Genomic DNA, 19,804 nt, shown 5'->3' with positions numbered 1-19,804 from the left:
TGCACAAATTAGAGGTTTTAGATCACAAGGCCCGAGAAAGAGCAGGAGTGATCACTCCAACTCTTAACTCACCTATCCCGGTGCTTCTAAGCTTTGATGCTGCTGTTGAGGTGAAAATATCTATGCTTAATCTGTTTCTTTTTCTGGTTTTACTTTTGACATTTTTTGTTGCTTTATTATTCCAAAGTCTCCTTTCGAGTAGTTGATACTGCTGGTTTGGTAATGTAATAAGTTTCATCTTTTTGTTGTTAATGCTGACTTTGCAGAGAACCTATGTTCATTTTTTAAGCTTATCCCTTACCTAGTCTGCAAAATTAAGACATAATTCTTAGAGGCAATGTGTTGCATGATCAGATGAAGAACCAAAACAATTTCTTTCTTTTTGTAGTCGTTTTGCTTTTGTTTCTTGACTAAGTGATCCGGTGACTAAATGATCCCAAGGGATGCATGGGAGGAATACTCAAGAGTCATCATGGGTAATAGTTTCTAGTGCCAGCTAGTGCCTCTTTTGGTTGTTTGGTCCATTGATTTTCTGCTCTTTTATGCTATTGTGAAAAAAGCCTTCAGATAAAGCCATTGAATCATGGATGCAATTATATTACACAGTTGCAGAAAATCGTATATTGCTGTATCCCAAATGGTTAATTGTTTTCCTCTATGGAATTATAACTACCAAAATCCAATGATAATTATGTTTAACTTCTGGTTTTTGATTGAAGAAAGGTTACGTTGAGACCAAAGAGTTTGATTTCTTATACATGATGGACTTCTCATGCTTTCTTATTTTTTTAAAGTAAAAAAGAGGGATAGTTTCAAGTATCTCGGGTCCGTGATCCAGAGTAACGGTGAGATTGACGAGGATGTCTCGCACCGTATTGGGGCGGGATGGATGAAGTGGAAGCTCGCGTCGGGGGTGTTGTGTGATAAGGTGGTGCCGCCCAAGCTGAAAGGCAAATTCTACAGGGTGGTAGTCCGTCCGGCCATGTTGTATGGAGCGGAGTGTTGGCCAGTTAAGAACTCCCATATCCAAAGAATGAAGGTGGCAGAAATGCGGATGTTGCGCTGGATGTGTGGGCTGACTAGAGGGGATAGAGTTCGGAATGAGACTATCCGGGAGAAGGTTGGTGTGACTCCAGTGGAGTGCAAGATGCGGGAAGCCCGATTGAGATGGTTCGGACACGTGAAGAGGAGGGGCATGGATGCCCCGGTTCGTAGGTGTGAGAGGCTAGCGTTGGATGGTTTTAGGCGGGGTAGGGGTAGGCCGAAGAAGTACTGGGTGAGGTGATTAGGCGGGACATGGAGCAGTTACAGCTCACCGAGGACATGACCCTAGATAGGAAGGTCTGGAGGACGCGAATTAGGGCAGAAGACTAGGGCCGGTTTGGGTCGCTAATGTAGGGAATTACTTGGTGGGGGTTTTATTCTTGTTATGATTCCGTGTTCCATGTTTTATTACGAATCTGTGTGCTTTCCTCTGTTTTCTAATACTTATGGGTGCCGTATTTATGTTATGTAATCTAGTTCTGTACTATGAGTTTGTGTGGTATCTCGTGACTTGAGCCGGGGGTCTATCGGAAACAGCCTTTCTACTTCTTTAGAGGTAGAGGTATGGACTGCGTACATCTTACCCTCCCCAGACCCCACTAGGTGGGAATACACTGGGTTTGTTGTTGTTGAAAAAAGATGGGTTCCAATTTCAATATGATAGCATGAAGGTTTACTGTTAATTTCTAAAATTCTCAGTTAAGGACCTGAAGAGGTGATATCAGATTAAGATAGAAATCGTGTTAAACTCAAAGTTTGACAGTATCATGTAAAGAAAGGTTGAGATCATTGGCCTTCTTTGGCATTTCTTACTGTCAAGTTGAAAAATTCCCATACTTCCGGTATGTGTCGTATCAGTTCAATGAAAAGGACGACATCTTTTGTAGGAGATATCTTAAAATTACTGTTTCACGGAGAAGCATCAGTTTGCAACTTATGCCAATGTATTGAATATGTGCATTCTTTAGGTATGGGGGCAATTTTATTTGTGGGAAATATTTTCATTTGTTCAGTTTTAAACGCATAGCATTAACAAGAGCTTTCTGCGTCCTGCGTGATCTTAATTCTAGATGTCATGACTTATTTTCCTTTTTGAGATTGATTTGCTTCTCTGATTGTTGTTAATTGGTAGTTTTACTTATTTTGTAAAAGAGATTTGGCCTGCATTGAGTCTAATGGTTCGCTTTTCTTTATTTTCCTGAGACCTAGGCATTGCAATCTCTAACAATCAAATATGGAGTCTTCCAGCCAATTTATACTTACTGGAAAGACAAGGTACATATTCCTCACGAATTTATGTTGTGTGATTTAACATCATTTTATGTTGTGTAATTTGATGAAGACAAAGTAAATGTTATTCCAGTTGGGGGGATTATTAAAGTTGGTATTGGAAAAGATTCATGTGTTCATACAACAGACATTTATGAAGTTCCTCTCTACTTATTGTTATACTAGCATGATAAATAGTGGCTATTATAATCAGTAAGTCTACAGATGAATCTGTCCTGTCAAATTTCAGATCATGTTTGATATCAGCAGCTATACACAATAGGTGCTAATGCAATCCTTTTGAACAAAATATTTCAGTTTGGATCATTTGGGATCTAAGTTGCTTGGACTTGGGTGCAGGTGTCGACACGGGTGCGGATCCGAGTGTCGGATCCTTCATGATCGAATTTTTAAGATTCGGGGATATGGATCTGGATACCGATACGGGTGCGGGGACTCGGCAAAAAAAAATCAAAAATTTATACATGTAGTTACAAAAATATCAAATATGCATAATTATATATATGAGATATTGTGAAAAACTTACATGTAACTTGTGCCTTGTAGTTAGATCATGAAGGAACGAGGCCGCAAGCAAATACAACTTCCTAGAAGGGCACGATTCATTCCTTTTTCTACAATTCACACAACAAAGTATTAAAATAAGACAGTATAACTATAACACATTGAATATAGCAAATAAAAAACTAAAACAAAGCTAAGGTTAAGAGAGATATGAAACATACCTTTGTCTTTTGGAAGTAAGTCGAGACGACTAGACAAGTTACCAAGTTAAAATCAAATAGATCAAGAGAATGTCACGAGAGACACAAGTCAATTAACCATTCAAATTAAAAGTCAAATGATCACCAAAAATCATACATAAACTACATGTTCACAAGTTCATATACCAAAAATAATTACATAAAATGTACATTTAAACTAAGTTCTATTTGAGACATCTAATATGAACATGAGCATATCTAAATCAAAGATCATCTTCTTCAATTTCCTTTATGTTGTCATCTTCTTCTAAATTCTCAACTTCATTTTCAAAGAAGATGCCTTCTATTTGAGGTTTGTCGATTGACAATTCAACCAACTCATTGATACTTTCATCAATGTTGAAATGGTCTCCGCCTAAAACAATACCAAATGAATTTAGAATATTATGAAAGAAACTTAACATAATAAAAAATTACTTAAGAAGTATAGAAAGACTTTCCTAAATCCCAATATTTTCTTGGACCACTTATGTATTTTTCTTTCTTTCGAGGAAGCAAGCGAAGATTATAATGCACAAACACTAAATCTTCGGCTCTTGAAGAAGCTAGCTTGTTTCTCTTGATGCCATGGATCAATGAATAAGTGCTCTAGTTCCTTTCACAACAAGATGAAGAAGTCGGTTGAGAGAGCACCTTGTAAGTCAAACTTTGTAAAAGTGGAGCATTTACACCATAGTTAGCCCACCAAGATAGAGGATCTTCATACCCCATAGCATCAATTAAGTGAAGCTCACTACAGTGACCACTTAAACTACAAAATGCCCATACTCCAAAGAAACTTGCTTCAAATCATTTGGTTCTTAGAAGTATCTTTGAAAGCATTTGATCCAATTTGAGGCAATCTCCCTGTCTTCATTCGGAGCAAGTCTTCTTATCCCATTAACTTTCCGTTGAAGCCAGGATTCATGATAGTATTTGGGAATCGAGGAATGTGCTAAACAATGCAATGGGGGTGTTAATCTTATTCCACCTAGCCACAAGAATTTCTTGAATTGTATCGAAAAATTCCGATTGGTCGTTAATAAAATCTTTCCTCTCATGCTCAAATACTATCACCTTTATCTTTTCAATTATGGTATCCCACATGTCGTAAATAAGATGCAATTATGGAATATTAAGGTCGGCTCTTCTAAGCATGGATACTATCGGCTCCGTACACTTTAAAAAGTATTCAACTTTATCCCACCATGCATTATCCATCACAAGCAATTTTATTTCACGCGCCCTCGCTTCAAGTACTTTGTCTCCCTTGTAATTTTTCCATTCGTCATCCATTATGATTTTTACAATGACGATTTTACCTTATTAACACGAGAATTCATGACAATGTTGGAAGCGAATCTCGTTTCTGCTACTTTTAACAAAGATAGCTCCGAATGCTTTTGAAAAATGGCATGTGCCATGTCATGATTCACAACGAAATTCTTTAAACTACTCACTTCGCCAATCACTTTTAATATCCATGCACAACTTGAAAAGTGGGCCGATTTTATGGAAGGTTGACACATACTTTTTAAAGCTAGATTTAGACAATGCACAACACACGGTGTCCAAAATATGTGCAGAAAAGTTTCTTCAACAATAGCATCGTCAAGCTTCATATTTACGGCATTATTAGTGATAACTTGAACGACAATTTTTGAGTCAACATCTTCAATGGCTTTAATAAATAACTTAGCGATGTACCCACCATCCTTGACAACGCTACTAGAATTAATGGATTTCAAGAATGTAGGTCCACCACTAGATGCTCCCATTATATTTATCAAGGGTCGTCTTTTAATATCCGACCATCCATCCGAACATATTGACAACCCTTTTCTTTTCCACGTATCTCTAATAGGTTGTAATTTTTTATTTATATTAGCTTTTCCTTGAGCCAAAAGTGTTGTTCTTAACCTATTATAAGTGGGTGGAACATAATTGGGTATAGGATTTGCCGCCAAAAACTCCGAATACATTTTAAAGTAAGGAGAAGTTGAAAGGTTGAATGATAAACCTGATGTATAGAACATTCGAGCCGCCAACTTGTCGGCAATATTTCTGTTGGCAATGCTAAACAACTTCTCTAGTGCTCTACCCGTCGATCCTTTTCGCTTTTTCGGTTGCGATAAATCCGAGCCTTCGGGAAGGGATACATAATCTGCCCTTCTTCTTGCATCTAATTGCACCGTTGATTTTTTCTTTTCAGCTTTTTCATTCTCCATCTTTAATGTTGCACATACTTTATTACTAATTTCTTTGCATATTGCAACTCTATGGCCAGAAAGTTTTAAAAGATGTGCTTTTACCTTAGAATATGAACCTGTAACTTTTTTATTACAAAAGTTACATGATCACACTCTATTTCCACCACCATTAGGAGCAACCATAAGAACCTTGACATGATTCCCCAAAGGTTTATCGTCAAAATCTAATCCAACACTTTTTATTAGTCTTAAAATACTTTTTCCTTTTGCTGTTGATGATTCCATGGTAGAACAGAGAGCTTTTAAAATTTCTGAGCTGTAGAAGAAATTTTTTGTTAGGACAACTTGTTGGCAATTTTAGAGCTTTTCAGTTTGCACTTTGCTGTGTTACGGTTTAGAGCAAGAATGACCTTAGATGTCTTTGAGAGGGAAAGCTGAAAAGTTGGTGAGAAAATGAAGTTTCCAAGAATTAAAAATAGTAGTACATCGGGAAGAATGTGGCATTTTGATGATATTTGACTTTTTTTGTTATCAAAAAGTGTATTTTGAAGGTTATTTTATTTAAAATTGTACAAATCTCATTAAATGAGCTTTGACCTTTTTATTTTTGGATATTTTAATTTAAAATTTTTATCATGTTTTAGTAGAAATATATTTTTTGTTTCGATTTATGTGGCACAATTTTAATTTCTAGAGTCAATTAGTTTAATTTTGATTATAAACTTAAATTTCAAAATCATTTTAGTTTAATTTCGAGAGTCAATTAGTCAATTAATTTAATTTTGATTAGTTTTATTTCAAAGTCAATTAGTTTAATTTTGATTAAATTACCACCCCAACCCTCACTCCACCCCTTACCCCTGCCCCTAACCCCCTCCTCCCCAAATTCAATTGTTTGGAAAAGTATTTCAAATTTTTTTGTTAGTTCATCCCCTACCCCTGTCAGCCCCCTTCCAAAAACAATATCTACATTTTATTAAAAAATTCAAACTTTTCTCTTACCCTACACCCCTACCCTCCCCCCCTCCCAACCCCCCCTCCTATTCCTCCCCCCCCCCCCCCCAAAAAAAAAAAAAAAGTTATTTTTTAAAAAATTTCAATTTTTTTCTTTCCCCTCACTCTCCTACCCCGACCCTCAGCTCCTACTAACCCCCCTCCCCCCCTCCCCCCTCCAATTTTTTAAATTTTTTTGGAGTGGCGTCGGTGGAGGATAAGATTCGGGGAGGCTGAGATGGTTTGGGCATGTGATGAGAAGGGGCACAGATGCTCCAGTTCGTAGGTGTGAGAGATTTGCCTTGGATGGTTTCAAGCGGGGTAGGGGTAGACCAAAGAAATACTGGAGAAAAGTGATTAGACATGACGGGAGTTAGGTGAGTCTCGTGTCGCTTGGTTGGTAGTGCTAGGGTTAGGGGGAGGGTGGTGCCTTTTGTTGGTTAATGTACTTTTTGTGGTCAAGTCATAGCCGGGGTCTTGTAATTTATTTTTTAAAAAAGAATTCTAAAATGTATTTTTACGCTTTAGCTAAACACTAAAATGTATTTTTTGAAAAATATTTTTTCATGCATCAACCAAATACTAGAAAATATTTTCCATCCACCAACCAAACATAAGAAAACAAGTAAGAAATCAACTTGTTGGAAAATATTTTCTTTCATACCAAACACACCCTAGGTCTTTACATATTTTCATCTTACCATATATTTTAGGATTCTTTAATTTTTCAATAATTAAATAAATAATAATTTGAGAAAAATAGTAAAAAGATGATTTTTTCTATTGCAGAGATTTTTATTGAAGGGTAAAAAGTTCAAACAACATTAGGCCTTTCACACTTTTAAGAGATTAGAGATTAGAGATTAGAGATTAGAGATTAGAGATTAGAGAGTAGAGAGTAGAGAGTAGAAATGTACGACGTTCGTTTTTGGTTTTTTTGATAGCCGTGGTGTCCGGGCTAGTTTGTGCCTTCTATTTCCCTTTTCGTTTTATTAAAAAGCGCTGCCTATTCAATTTAAAATACACTGGACTTCATATGCACAGTTATAAGTTTCTTGATATCTCAATTTTTATTCAGTTATGTACCAGAATGCAATGGACTTGAAGTGATTGACTAATTAATTGGTGCTATGATATTTCTTTCTATTATCAGCATAGGTAATTCTTAGTAATTTGGTATTTTAAAGATGAATCTCACACATCTCTTTTTCTTGGGATTCACATATCTTGTATACCAGCGGGAACGGTGGCAGAAGCCTATTCTTCGGCGTTTGCAGGTCAAGTTTTAATTTCTGTATTGTAATCCAGATATAAGTGACTGCGTTGGTGTTACACACGGTACAGATATGGTTTATCAAACAATCTTCTTTGCTTTCCATAACCTCACAGTTTGTTCTGTAGAAGACAGATGGATTAGGTTCCCCTCCCCGAATTTTGTCTTATGGTTTTATCATTTGAATTTTGTTCTTCGGACAGACTCATCAGGATAAAACGTAAAGAGATATCTTGAGAAAGTTAGCCTCTTAAATCCAGAGATTCCGTTTTTGAATTTATGTTAAGAAATAACCTGATACACTTTTCACTGGCGGTTTTTTAATCGCTCTTCGTCTTACATAGTTTTTGAATTCATTGTGATTTGGTTGTCATGTTAGATAACATATATAATCTCTATCTGCTAGTTCAGTTACACTTCTTGTCTTGCAAACATATTCTGTAGGAGCTGGATTAACGGGATCGAAGAAGAGGAAAGAAACACGGAATGTAGCTCCATGAATTTATGTTAATATTAATTTCAAAAGTACCAAGAAAATTTGCGTAAACCAACTTAGTCCCTCTTTCTGTTTTGGCCTTCTGTTCTCTTCTACGCATGTCTGAGTTTTTCCTGCATTTGTCTTCTTGTATGTCAAATTCTCTTATGAGTTTTGACAAGTACAATTATCTCAGTGCTTGTCGTCTATTCTTAGTTTGTGCCTGGCTATGTCAAACAACTTTACTGGTTCTCTTTGATTGTTTTGGGCCTTCAATAAGCATCAGCTGAAGCCATGACCATATTCTTCTATTGATGTTTTCTGTCATTGCTTCATGTTAATTAAACATGTCTTGCAAGAACTATGCAAGAGATTTTTCTGCAAAGTTGTTTTGGGAAGTTACTCTCTTCCATTAGAAGAGAAAGCTGGGCTCAGATCATGCAATGATATTAATGCTGCCTAATTGGGTCGTACTTATTGAAGAAAATACTAAAATGTATCAGTGAAGCTCGTTAGAAATTAGAACTTGGTATTTTTGTTTGTTCATAAACCAATGTGGTTCGGCCCTTCTCTGGACCTCCCGCATAGCGGGAGCTTTAATGCACTGAGCTGCCCTTTTCAGCACTTAATGCTTCACATTCCATTTTGATGCCGCCTGATTATCGTACTAAGTATTTCCCTCTCTTTTATTTGCTTAATCTTCTTCTATGGGTTTCTTCCCTTTTTATATCTCTTCATAACTTTCTCTTTTTTTGGGTCACTGCTTAAGAATGGTGGGGAAAGTAAGGGTTGTTTTCTTGAAACATTGGTGACCTTACTCAGTTATTTTCCATGCTTTTTTATTATCCTACGTAAGTCACTTCTGACAGTGTAGTGTCCATTTCATAAAATAATCTTACACATTCCAGCAATGATAGTCAGAGTTCTTCGGTCATGTCTTCGGTTAGTAAATATGGTGATATGTCGGTGAATCTATTGAACATCTCTGGCAGGGATTCTCCTTCATTCATCATGAACAACTCATATTACCAGCGTAACAAGGTAATTTTTTGATTTCTTGACCTGACTTCCTCCTTCATGTGTGGTCTGCAAGGTATCCCACACCTTTTTTTGTAGTTTTACAAGTGGAGATTCTACTATATTCATCAGATCCAATGCCACAGATAGGAATCTTCTTTGCTTGACATTCGTTTGAACTTCCTTGATGTCTTCATTAGTGTCGTCTTCTCTTGCTTTGGGAATGGCCTTTTTCCCTATTATCATCTGTGGTCATAAGAATTTTTGGACCTTCCAATATAATATCCCACAACTCCAGGTTCTCTCCAACTATGGAATCTTGCAATCTCGCATCCTGGCCTTTCTCCAATTGAAATATTTTCCATGAAAAGATGGTGGCTTGTGGTTGATTGTCCTTCTTGAACTCTGGGTGGTGTAGCCATTTTTAATTTATTCAAGGTGTTAGTCTTTTGAAAGAACCCGCTCTAATACCAATTGTTATTTTATGCTGCCGATATGTACTGCAGAACCCAGTTCTTCAACACCTATTTAAGAAATAAATCCAAAATAAATAATCAACACAAGGATTTATGTGAGAACTCCTTGCCCCAAGTGTCAAAAACCACGATCTATCCCAGTAGGAAGGTGTGGAGGTTGCGGATTAGGGTAGAAGGTTAATGCGTGTGTGGTTAGGGAGCTCTGGTGTAGCCGGCTTAGTAAGCCTACGACTGTGCCCACTGGTAGGAGCCGTTAGTGTATGCTATTACGAGGGGGTGACCTTTTCTTACTTCTTATTTACTTTTTTTTTACTTTCGTATTGCTCTTATTTTCGTGGCTCTCTTAGCTCTATTTGTATTATTTCTCATTTCTTATTTCGATTATGCCATCCATTCTACTTTAGATATTATTATGACCTTGTTAAACTATTCTTTATCTTGAGTCGGGGGTCTATCGGAAACAATCTCTCTACTTTTTCGGAAGTAGCAGTATGGACTGCGTACATTTTACCCTCCCCTGACCCCACTTGGTGAGAATTCACTGGGTTTGTTGTTGTTGTTGTATATTTGTAGAAAAACCAGCAAACTGCTAACTGTGCTCACTGTTCCTTTTTTTATTTCTTGCTTTTCCCCTGTTGCTTTATTTTGACTCCTTTCTTTTGGTGGGGACTTTTTTCTAGTGGGAGGGAGACGACAGATAAGGGCGCAATAAAATCTTCTTCCTTTTCCCATTTCAGACTGAAGTTATTGTTAATAACTGAATATTGTTGCTAGCCCAGACACCACGGTTATCATAAAAAGAATTAACTTAATATTATTGCTGACATATTCTCAATTTGCGTGAAAGTTGGCCTGGACACCAAGGTTATCCCAAAAAAACCTATATTCTCAATCGGTCGCATATTTTTGCACCTGCTTTCCGCATTTGATCAATATTTTCGTGCCAGAATTCTCACATGAAATATTGTTGCATCATTACTCCTGTTTGCACCAACTTTCTCTAACATATGAACTGCGATATCTTTCCTAATGAAAAGTTTCATGTTATTTCATTTTGGTAGATTTTTGATGCACCTTTGTAAGAGTCGTATTTAGATTTGGTGTTCCATGGCTCAATCAGTTAAAAGTGATTATGTTCTGATTTTCTGACTGTTTTTTCTACCTTCATTCTTGCAGCCTCCTCCACCTGTTAGTGATACCAATCCATATAATGTATTTAGGCCAAGAGAGAAGGCTCACAGGCTTCACACAAGGAGGGTATGCACCTTTGGTTACTTTGACCTAATGTTCTTGTTAAATCATTGGCCTTGATGATTAGTTGTTGTGAGGTATTTTATTTCACTAACCTTTTTCTTTCATAGATGCAAAGGAGGGAAAACAATGTGCAGTCATTTGAAAAACTTCGCCAGGTGAGTGGGGGATTACAGTTAGAGTTCTCAATTCGATTCTTATGCACGTGCTGACGGCTTGAAACAAAAACAAATTATCAACAGGGCTTTCATTTGTGGTTGTGTTCTCATGGCCTTGCTCTCCTTATTGGCCCAGGCCACTCTTTCATCACATATCTTGCTCAGCTTTCTTAGTCTGCTCGTAACCCTTATCATAAAATTTTGGCACAACTTATTACCGTCGTTTCCTTCGTTTTATGTGTCTTTAGTAGTAACTATCATCCAAGACAATCATACTATATCGTTTTTTTGTGTTTCAACCTCACTGTTTTATAATGAATTTGAACATCTTTTTAAGATGGTGGAATTTTAAGTTGCAATTTGTAGGTCATTCATGCCAATGTTCTTGACGTCCACACCTGACATCCTCGCTTATCAGAGATAAATTCTCTCACATATCTGAGATAAATATAGTATGATTGTCTTGGTGATATAAGAATGATGAACTAAGAAACAAAAGCTGTTGCCTCGCATGATTTCCTCTAGCACGCCTCCCATATACTAGGTTAGAGGGATACTGTGTAGCTTGTGCAGGGGCTCTTCTATCTACGGATTAACAAATATTGTATTGAATTCCTTTCTTAGATTGAGTTGTATTGTATAAAATTGTATGTTTCATATTCTGCAGGTTAGGTGTAGCCTTGACCAAGCAAAGACCATTCTTGAGGCTCTTATTAAGGTTTGTCTTTATTAATAACTAGTTAAACAGCATGTGTTTCACGTGGTCCTAAAGAAAATATACATCTTCCTTATCAAAGAAAAATACTTCAATTTTTTTCGCATCTTAAACATACCAGTTCTCACAAATAAAAATACTTGAATAATTATTAGCTTTTCTTAGTAACTATTAAAATAGCCTGTGTTTCTCATCTTAAACATACTAGTTCTCACACATAAAAATACTTGAATAATTATTAGCCATATATTGATAAGCTAAACTTTGCATTATGACGTACTTTATTAACAACAGAAAGTCATTTGGAAGACCAGCTCCTCATAGCCTTGTAAGATGAATTTTATAATTTTTATGTTGCAATCTTTTTTAGTTTTTGGGTCAAATTGTGTTGAAATCTTATTCTTGAAGGATGTATACCTTGTATTTGAAATAAACAAAATCAAAATAAAAAAGTGATTAAATCATACTTCTATCTTTTCTCAAATTTAAAACTAATTGAATGTTAAGAGTTATGCTCATCTCTCACTACGACTTGTCGAATTAATCTTCTTTTCTTAATTGAATTATACATGTTTTGCTACATTTTTCTTATTTTCCTTTTGTGGGGTCTTGCTCATAAATAATGATGTGATTGTGCAATAATGATTGAAGTTAATCTTTATCATCACAAGAGTAGACACTCACAATTTTAACCATGCATAATTAGCTTCCCTAATTGTTCGGAGAGAGTAAAGGCATTAAGTAATAGCTTTGTCCTTATATTTTATAGCATGTTTGGAATTGCTTTTTTCTAAAAAGAAGAGTGTTTGGTGAACATGCAAAAGTGCTTTTAAAAAGAAGTAGAAGTAGAAAATTTTTGCTTTTCAAAAAAAGTAGAAACAGAAAATTATTTTTTTCATGACAAAAATATCACCATCATTTACAAGCACACATATACATTACTACTATATATAAGAGAGAATGTGAGATTTCGGTAGTCCTCACATGAAGCTCAATTTTATCCTTAATTTAAGTTGTAATTACTCTACAAATTTTCATTTATTTTAGTAAATTTGAACAATTATTTGGGCTTATTAAATGCTACAAAAGTGATGAGTCATGGAAAAATAATAGTGACATCATAAAAAACTATTTATACAATCAAATTCATTGATCCAAAAGTTTATTGTCTTTCTATTTTGTGGAAATATTTATAATCTTATATTAAATTACCATTTTTACTAACAAATTTATCATAGACAAGTAATCAAGGTATCTTGACATTTCCTTTCTAAATTAATATATACAACAACATACCCAGTGAATTCCCACCTAGTGGGTCTAACTTAATATATGCTTAATTATTAAATAATTTTTTTAATATATAGCTAAAAATATTTGAAAATTTAATTTTTAAAAAATACAATTTAACTCTCTAAATATTAATGATACTAAGTAATGAAAATCGAGAGTAGTTCTTTTCACATTTTTTATGATAGAATTTTTTAATCAATATTTTATAGAATTTATGACAAATAGTTTAACATGAAATATTAAAGCTTCATACACGTTTAAGAAATATCAATATAAATTTCTTAACATATATTTTTAGGAAAAAAAACACTAAAGTTAAAAAATTAGTAACTTTTCAATTTCTTTTGTATGGTTTAATATGAAGGAACATCTACAAAAATATTTTGTTGAATCAAGTCTTTTAATTATTTAATTAAATTTTATCTTTATTTATAAGTTAACTTTATTGATGTTATCATTCAACAATTTGCAGTATTAAATATTTATTATATTACTTTGAATGTCAGAATTTATTTATTTTTTTGTAATAAATGGGTTAATTAATAAAAGTTTAATTGAGAAAAACTTAATGAAAAATAGGTTAGCCAATGTAAATTGAATTGAGAAAAAAATGATGAAATTAATTCAACATAAGGTAAAACTCGATTTGGATCATTAAAGACTTTAACCTCCAAAACTATCAGTAAAATAAAAAGAAAAATAGTGTTGGTGCATGCATGTGTTCGAAACAAAAAAAAAAAAGAATCTAAAATAAACTCTAAGAAAAAATTATTCTTTTAGTTCATTAAAAAAAATATTATTTGATAATATTAGAAATATTGAGATATGTTCAAACTACCTTTACAACTACCATAATGTCACAAAAATAAAATAAAAATAAAAAACAAAGAATAGCAACAAGATTAAAAAAAGTTTACAAATATAAAGTTTAATATTAATTTTGTGCTTGGACTTAGTTCGGGTCAAATGAGACTAGTATATACATACATACATATACATATATATGTATATGTACATATATATGTGTAGGTATATACATATACATATACATATACATATATATGTATATGTACGTGTACATATATCCCTTATTAATTAATCACCATATCTTATACGTTTGATTTTAAGATTTATACTTCGCATTTACATCATAACTCTTTATTTCATTCTATAATTTATATTTTATTTTTCATTTATTTTCTTTAAATAAAATTGAAAAATAACATTGACGATAATGATCAAAGAATATATAACTCTTCATTTTTAATTATTAATTAATAAATGATAGACGAATCACGTTGCAAGATCAAATGGTATTTGCGTAATACTTGTAAATATTTTCTCGAATATTTAATTTTAAATAAATAATTCATAAAAAAGTTACATATTTGTTATCATGTGGTGAATTTTTCCATATGTTGTGATTTAATTTATGGAATAATTTTTAAATTCATTTTTGTTTTATGTTTTTAGTAATATTTAAATTATTTAAATAATATGTCATCATTTAATGTTTTTTAATATATCAATGTATATAAATAGATTGAAAATTTTATAGTAAGTATTTTTTAATTAAATAAAAAATATTATAATAGATATTTAAAATAATTCTTTTCTATAAAATAGTTTTAGTATTAAAAGTCTGTTGATACATGTCCGTTTTGGTCATTTGTCTCATAAAAACACTTCTTGAAAAAGATTATCCAAACACAATCTGCTTATCAAAACTACTTTTTAAATGAATTTACTAAACACAAATTATTTTTTTTTCAAAAGCATTTTTCTGAAAAACTAGTTTATAAAAATGCTCAAATAAGCAGTTTTTTTATAGCAATAACGTCAAAAATCCAAATTTCGTTTTGGATGCAAAAATAGCACAAGTTGGAAAGAACGCCTTTTGAAATTCTTAAATAAGATAAGGAGAAAAAAAAGGATACAGCTAAAAATGAGATAAAAGACAAATGTGTTGTAAAATAAAGAAAAGAAACAATAGTTAACAACATATTGCATGATAGGTTACCAAGTGCAGTTTTTAGAAAATCTAATAAGTTAACAATTTGAGATAAGTTTACAATTTTGTATAAGTTTATGTGCAAATTTTGCTGCAGCCTTTCTACTTTTCTGAATAAGTTTTATGAAGTTTTCTCTATATATATTACAAGTTGCAATCAAACAAAGTCAAAACTGCATAAGCTACTTGTAAGTTTGCATTGGCCTTACTCTGGGTGGAATCAATTTCATATGATTTTTCCTCTTTAAAATCTCTGTCTGCACAATCACAACCGATTGCCTGTTGACTAATGCAATACCTGATGCTCAAAAAGGGTGATATTCTTGACTAATATGATCATTTCTTTTTGCAACAAAGTCTTATAGTGCCTCTATTTATAGGACTGCAATATGGAATGCCCAATGATGCCATTAACATGCTGTTAATTATTTAGGGGTTAGTTCTGGGGTAGTGTCAATAAAGACCATTAAGTTTTACTATAAAGAATATGAATGAGTGGAGTAGTAGAAATTGACACATTTATTCTTGTTCAATAAGAAATAGAGAAGTAGAGGAAATTGTCAATATAACGAGAAAGAAAGATTAATGGGATCCTTGGCCAAAGAGAGATGTCACATCGCTCTTCTTTTGCCTAGCTTTATAATTTATATGGAATGCAATGTGGAAGGCTTGCAAAAATAAAAAATAAAAAATTGCAATGTGAAGATATGTATAACATGTTGTTTTAATGTTCTAAGATTGTTTCCACAAAATAAAGAAATTATAGACCTATACGAAGTCTATCTATTTGATCACCCAATCTGCAGATTTCAACTCTTTGATGTGATTATATGCAGAGAGAGGAGAAGAAACGAGAGGTTGTGGAGAGTGAGGTTAGTCTTTAGAGACTTCAAATGAAACACAAGGTATGTGGAGTGGTATTATCTTCTTTCTCCTTTGCTAACTTTTATGCTTGTAATACCTACTGAAATGATATTTCTGTGAGGCAGTCCACAATTAAATAATTTTTGTGTCACTACAGGAGACGACATTTTACAAGTATGCTTGTTCTCTATTTAATAATGATTGCTTTCTGAATTATATGAAACTGAGTTTATTATATTACGTGCTGCTATGAATTGACTCCAATTGCAGTACGGGATGTCACACCCCTATTTTTACTGCCCCAAGCCCACTAGGGAGTTGGTTTTAGATAAAAAGGGTTTTTCCAATTAAAGTGACGTTTTGAATAGAGATTATTTTATATACAGAGTCGCCACTTGGAATTGAGTTTGGGTGTTCCAAGTCACCTTATTGAATCCTTATTCAAAAGGAAATGACTCTTAATTTTTGGTCTGGAATTCTGTTGACCGAGGGGAAGGTGTTAGGCACCCCTCGAGTCCCGTGGTTCTAGCACGGTCGCTTTATTGACTTAAGTCTGGCTTAAATTAATCTTTTGGATATGTAATATTTATTAGCCTAGAAATGACTCTTATATCCTGCTTTCTATTATTTTGAATTTATTTAAAACGGTCTTATTATATGACTATGTAGATTTATCGTTAGCAGTGCTTTCCGGCCTTACTACGAGTTTTGATATATTTCTCGCGCCTTTGAGACATTTATAAGGAGTCCCCATTTTCTTAGTCTAAATAAGCACTTAATAGGTTTAGAATCTACCTAACCCAATTCAATCGGCTTCAAATGGTATATTAAATTTTATTATAACAAATGGTCAGTAGCAGGGCTTTCCAACTTCATCGTTAGGTTCACTTGCATGTAAAACTTTAATTTTCTTGAGATTACGAATCTAACTCATTCTTTCATGAGTTCACTTCCGTACAATTGATTTTTCCTCTCTTTTCAACCCCTTATGGATAGGTCTTGAATTGGAAATTAAAGCTGTGACCTATTATATTGTCTATGCTTCTTGAAATTCACTGAGGACTTCTTTTTTTTTTTTTTAGCTTATTGAAATAAAAAAGAAAACCCATTTGGGGAAAACAGTATGTATAGTTACGTCATGGTTATGATAGAGATTGTAAGTATAAGAATTGGAGATCTTGATATTTTACTAACTCACAAACACACGTTTCATAAAAAAAATAAATATAACAACTTTTGTTCATTATTTTACAAACTACAAGTTCTGACCTCCTTTGTTATTTTATTTTAAGCAAAATTTCAACTAATGGAAAAGAAACAAAACATTAGAGCTAAAAAAAACTTCATAATAACAAACTACATACGCTCTAATATAAGAAGCCCTTGCGATAATTTCATTCATGCTTCGATTTATGATAAACTTATGAAATATAATACAAGATGAGATAAAACTTGTATTACAAATTAAATCAAGTATCAATGCAAGAACGTCGTCATCGAAAATTCGAACGGAACCCGAACTCGAATCTTCGAACTTTAAAAAATCTTCTTGTTTTCCTTCTTTTCCTTCACTGATTTCTCCCTCTTCTCTCTGCTTTTTCTTGTTTTCAGTGTTTTCTTTTCTTTCTGTTTTTCTTTTCAAGTCTCCTATTTGTTCTTTTGTGTTGTATTCTTCCCCCTCTTGGTTGTCTGCATGTGTATGTTATATATGGTGTATGTGTGTTTGTAGTGCAAGTTGTGGACGTGGGAAATTGGGAGATAATCGGAGAGTGGTTTTAGGTTAGTGGGGAAAGGGTGATGGGGCAGTTTAGGGCTTTTTTTTTTTTTTTTTTTTTAAATTAATGTTTTAAATTAAAATAATAAAATAAAAAGAAAAGAAAAGAGAAAAAATAAAAATAAAAAAATTTATTGAAGACTAATAAACTCTAAGTAAGTTAAATAATTAGTCTTAAAACATGATTACAGACTATTAATATTACTAGATTATTTATTAAAAATTAAAAGAAGAAAACAAATATGATTTAAAAATTTTCCTTTTGTTTTTCTTAGTAAATAAATAATAATGAAAATAAAAGCTTATTTAAAATGTAACTCTATTTTTGTAGTTTTCAAAACTTTTAAACAAACCTTGTAAAAATAAGATAAACTGAAAATATCTAATTTAGACCTAAAAAATAAAAATAAATTGAATACTAAAATGACATAAAAACGTTAGATTTGGTCAAAAATTAGGTGTTTACACGGGAAAAGAACATTTCAGTAATCCATTAAAAGTTGGTTGTAATAAATCATTTTGGATAGGTTTAAGTGGAGGTGACTCTTTATGGCAAGCTCTATCTTTGATTGTGGGCCAGATCTTTCTCAGCTAACTGCCTTTTTGTCAACTGCCATATTGCCATGACATGACCTCTTCAATTCAATATCTTTTAGCATCATAAGTGGTTCTCTGCTCTTCATAAGCTTTAAGATCATTTATGTGGAATGTGGTTTGATTCTGGATTAATCGTAGACCTCCTCGGTTTCCAGAATGAAATTGAGCTTGTTGAGGACACATTGGCTCTGCCTGGATTTCCTTCCTTCCCAAGTATGTTTGGTTCAAGTGAAGAGGAATATGTTGACTCGGATGCTGCTGCTATTAGCCGTCCACATGCTCAGGCTGATGTCTCACCAAGTCTAACCTTCATTGACTCAAAGCCACTGATGGCATCTGTTGGAAGCATCAGGCGAGAGCGAGAGTTGAAACGGCGATGTGTCCCACATGGATGGCTCCACCTATTGGTGCTTACCTACTTTTTTGATAATTTTTTTTCCTCTCCTCGTTAATCATTCATATGAGTTACTTTTCCTTTGTATGTAAGCACGTGCTATATCAAACTTCCCGCACTCGTAGCACTAAACTAATTACCAGACTTTGCTCTTATTGGTTTTCTGTAGGATCCAAATGAGCCACTTCTCCTGTTCGTGAAACCTCTTGATCCAAAAAAATTGGCAGCTGCAAGTATTACACCTCCAGGTTTAGTTGGACGCACATTCAACTCTCGTGGAAGGATTGGTCGAGGTGGCAGAATAGTGTTTGATAGATGGAACCCACTTATGCATGCTCCAATTGAGTGGTGATGCTTTACCTGTACCACTAAAGGCTCAATATTCTGCTCATCCCTGATATAATCAACCCTTCCTAATCTTCATTTGTCTATCCACATTAAGATTGTTTTTGCATGATATTGGCAAGGGAAACAGCTCAAGAAATGAGGGTGAATTCGTCCTGATGATTTTCCAAGGTTTTGGCGGTGATTGTTTTTGCATGATATTGGCAAGGGAAACAGCTCAAGAAATGAGGGAGAATTCGTCCTGATGATTTTCCAAGGTTTTGGCGGAGGCAAGGAGAACTATAGAATGCAGATTCCTTTGCCGTGATTGCATGCCTCGTTGTTTGACCTTTGCAGGATGTATTATTATTCTTGTTTCTTTCGTAGGTAAAAGAATGAAATCGCCTCTCTTCCCAGTATTAGATTTTTATGTCCAAGATGTTAGGAAAATAGAGAGCTTCTTCCTTTCCTCCCTCTAACCATACAGAAATGTCAGATCAATTGTCAAAGTATATGCCTAACCAGAAGCTGTATGCTTCTACAGTAAATGAAATAATGAATTTAACCAGTTCTGGACACATTGTGAAGAACTTATGTGCTCGTCATCTCATTTTTCTGTTTCACTTCCGCTGTGTTGAAAATTGGAATCTTTCTTGATGCAGCTGAAGCTATTAAGTTATCCTGTGATTATTTGTCTCTACTTTTGACAGAGTTTACAGAGGTTGAAGAATATTGTATGTCGTGATATAATTTCACGTTAGAAATTTTGTTTCGTATCAGATGTGTTCTACACTCAATAAAATGGGTTGTCAAGTTTTGCTTGCCCTTTGAAAAACTGAAAAAATAAAAGAAAGGAGATTGCTATTGGCAATGTAAAACTCTGGTTATAACATTTAGAAGAT

General features: G+C 33.8%; 1 protein-coding gene across 2 annotated transcripts in view; it reads left to right on the top strand.

Annotated features, from left to right (window-relative positions):
• Positions 1–19,480, top strand: part of LOC107857754 — a gene marked incomplete in the record, with an annotated part of 37,754 nt that extends 18,274 nt beyond the window's left edge. The window contains 9 exon segments of one of the 2 annotated variants that reach the window (XM_047405821.1): positions 1–110; positions 2,254–2,319; positions 7,519–7,557; positions 10,698–10,778; positions 10,883–10,930; positions 11,598–11,648; positions 15,786–15,854; positions 18,323–18,591; positions 18,748–19,480. In XM_047405821.1, the coding sequence (XP_047261777.1) occupies positions 1–110; positions 2,254–2,319; positions 7,519–7,557; positions 10,698–10,778; positions 10,883–10,930; positions 11,598–11,648; positions 15,786–15,833 (443 nt within the window). 2 annotated transcript variants of the gene reach the window in all.
• Positions 19,481–19,804: the final 324 nt, after the last annotated feature.

This window comes from Capsicum annuum, chromosome 2 (genome assembly GCF_002878395.1).
Source record: "Capsicum annuum cultivar UCD-10X-F1 chromosome 2, UCD10Xv1.1, whole genome shotgun sequence".
Classification (NCBI taxonomy): Eukaryota; Viridiplantae; Streptophyta; class Magnoliopsida; order Solanales; family Solanaceae; genus Capsicum; species Capsicum annuum.
Note: the sequence above shows the minus strand (reverse complement) of the source record. Positions and strands in the feature narration are given on the sequence as shown.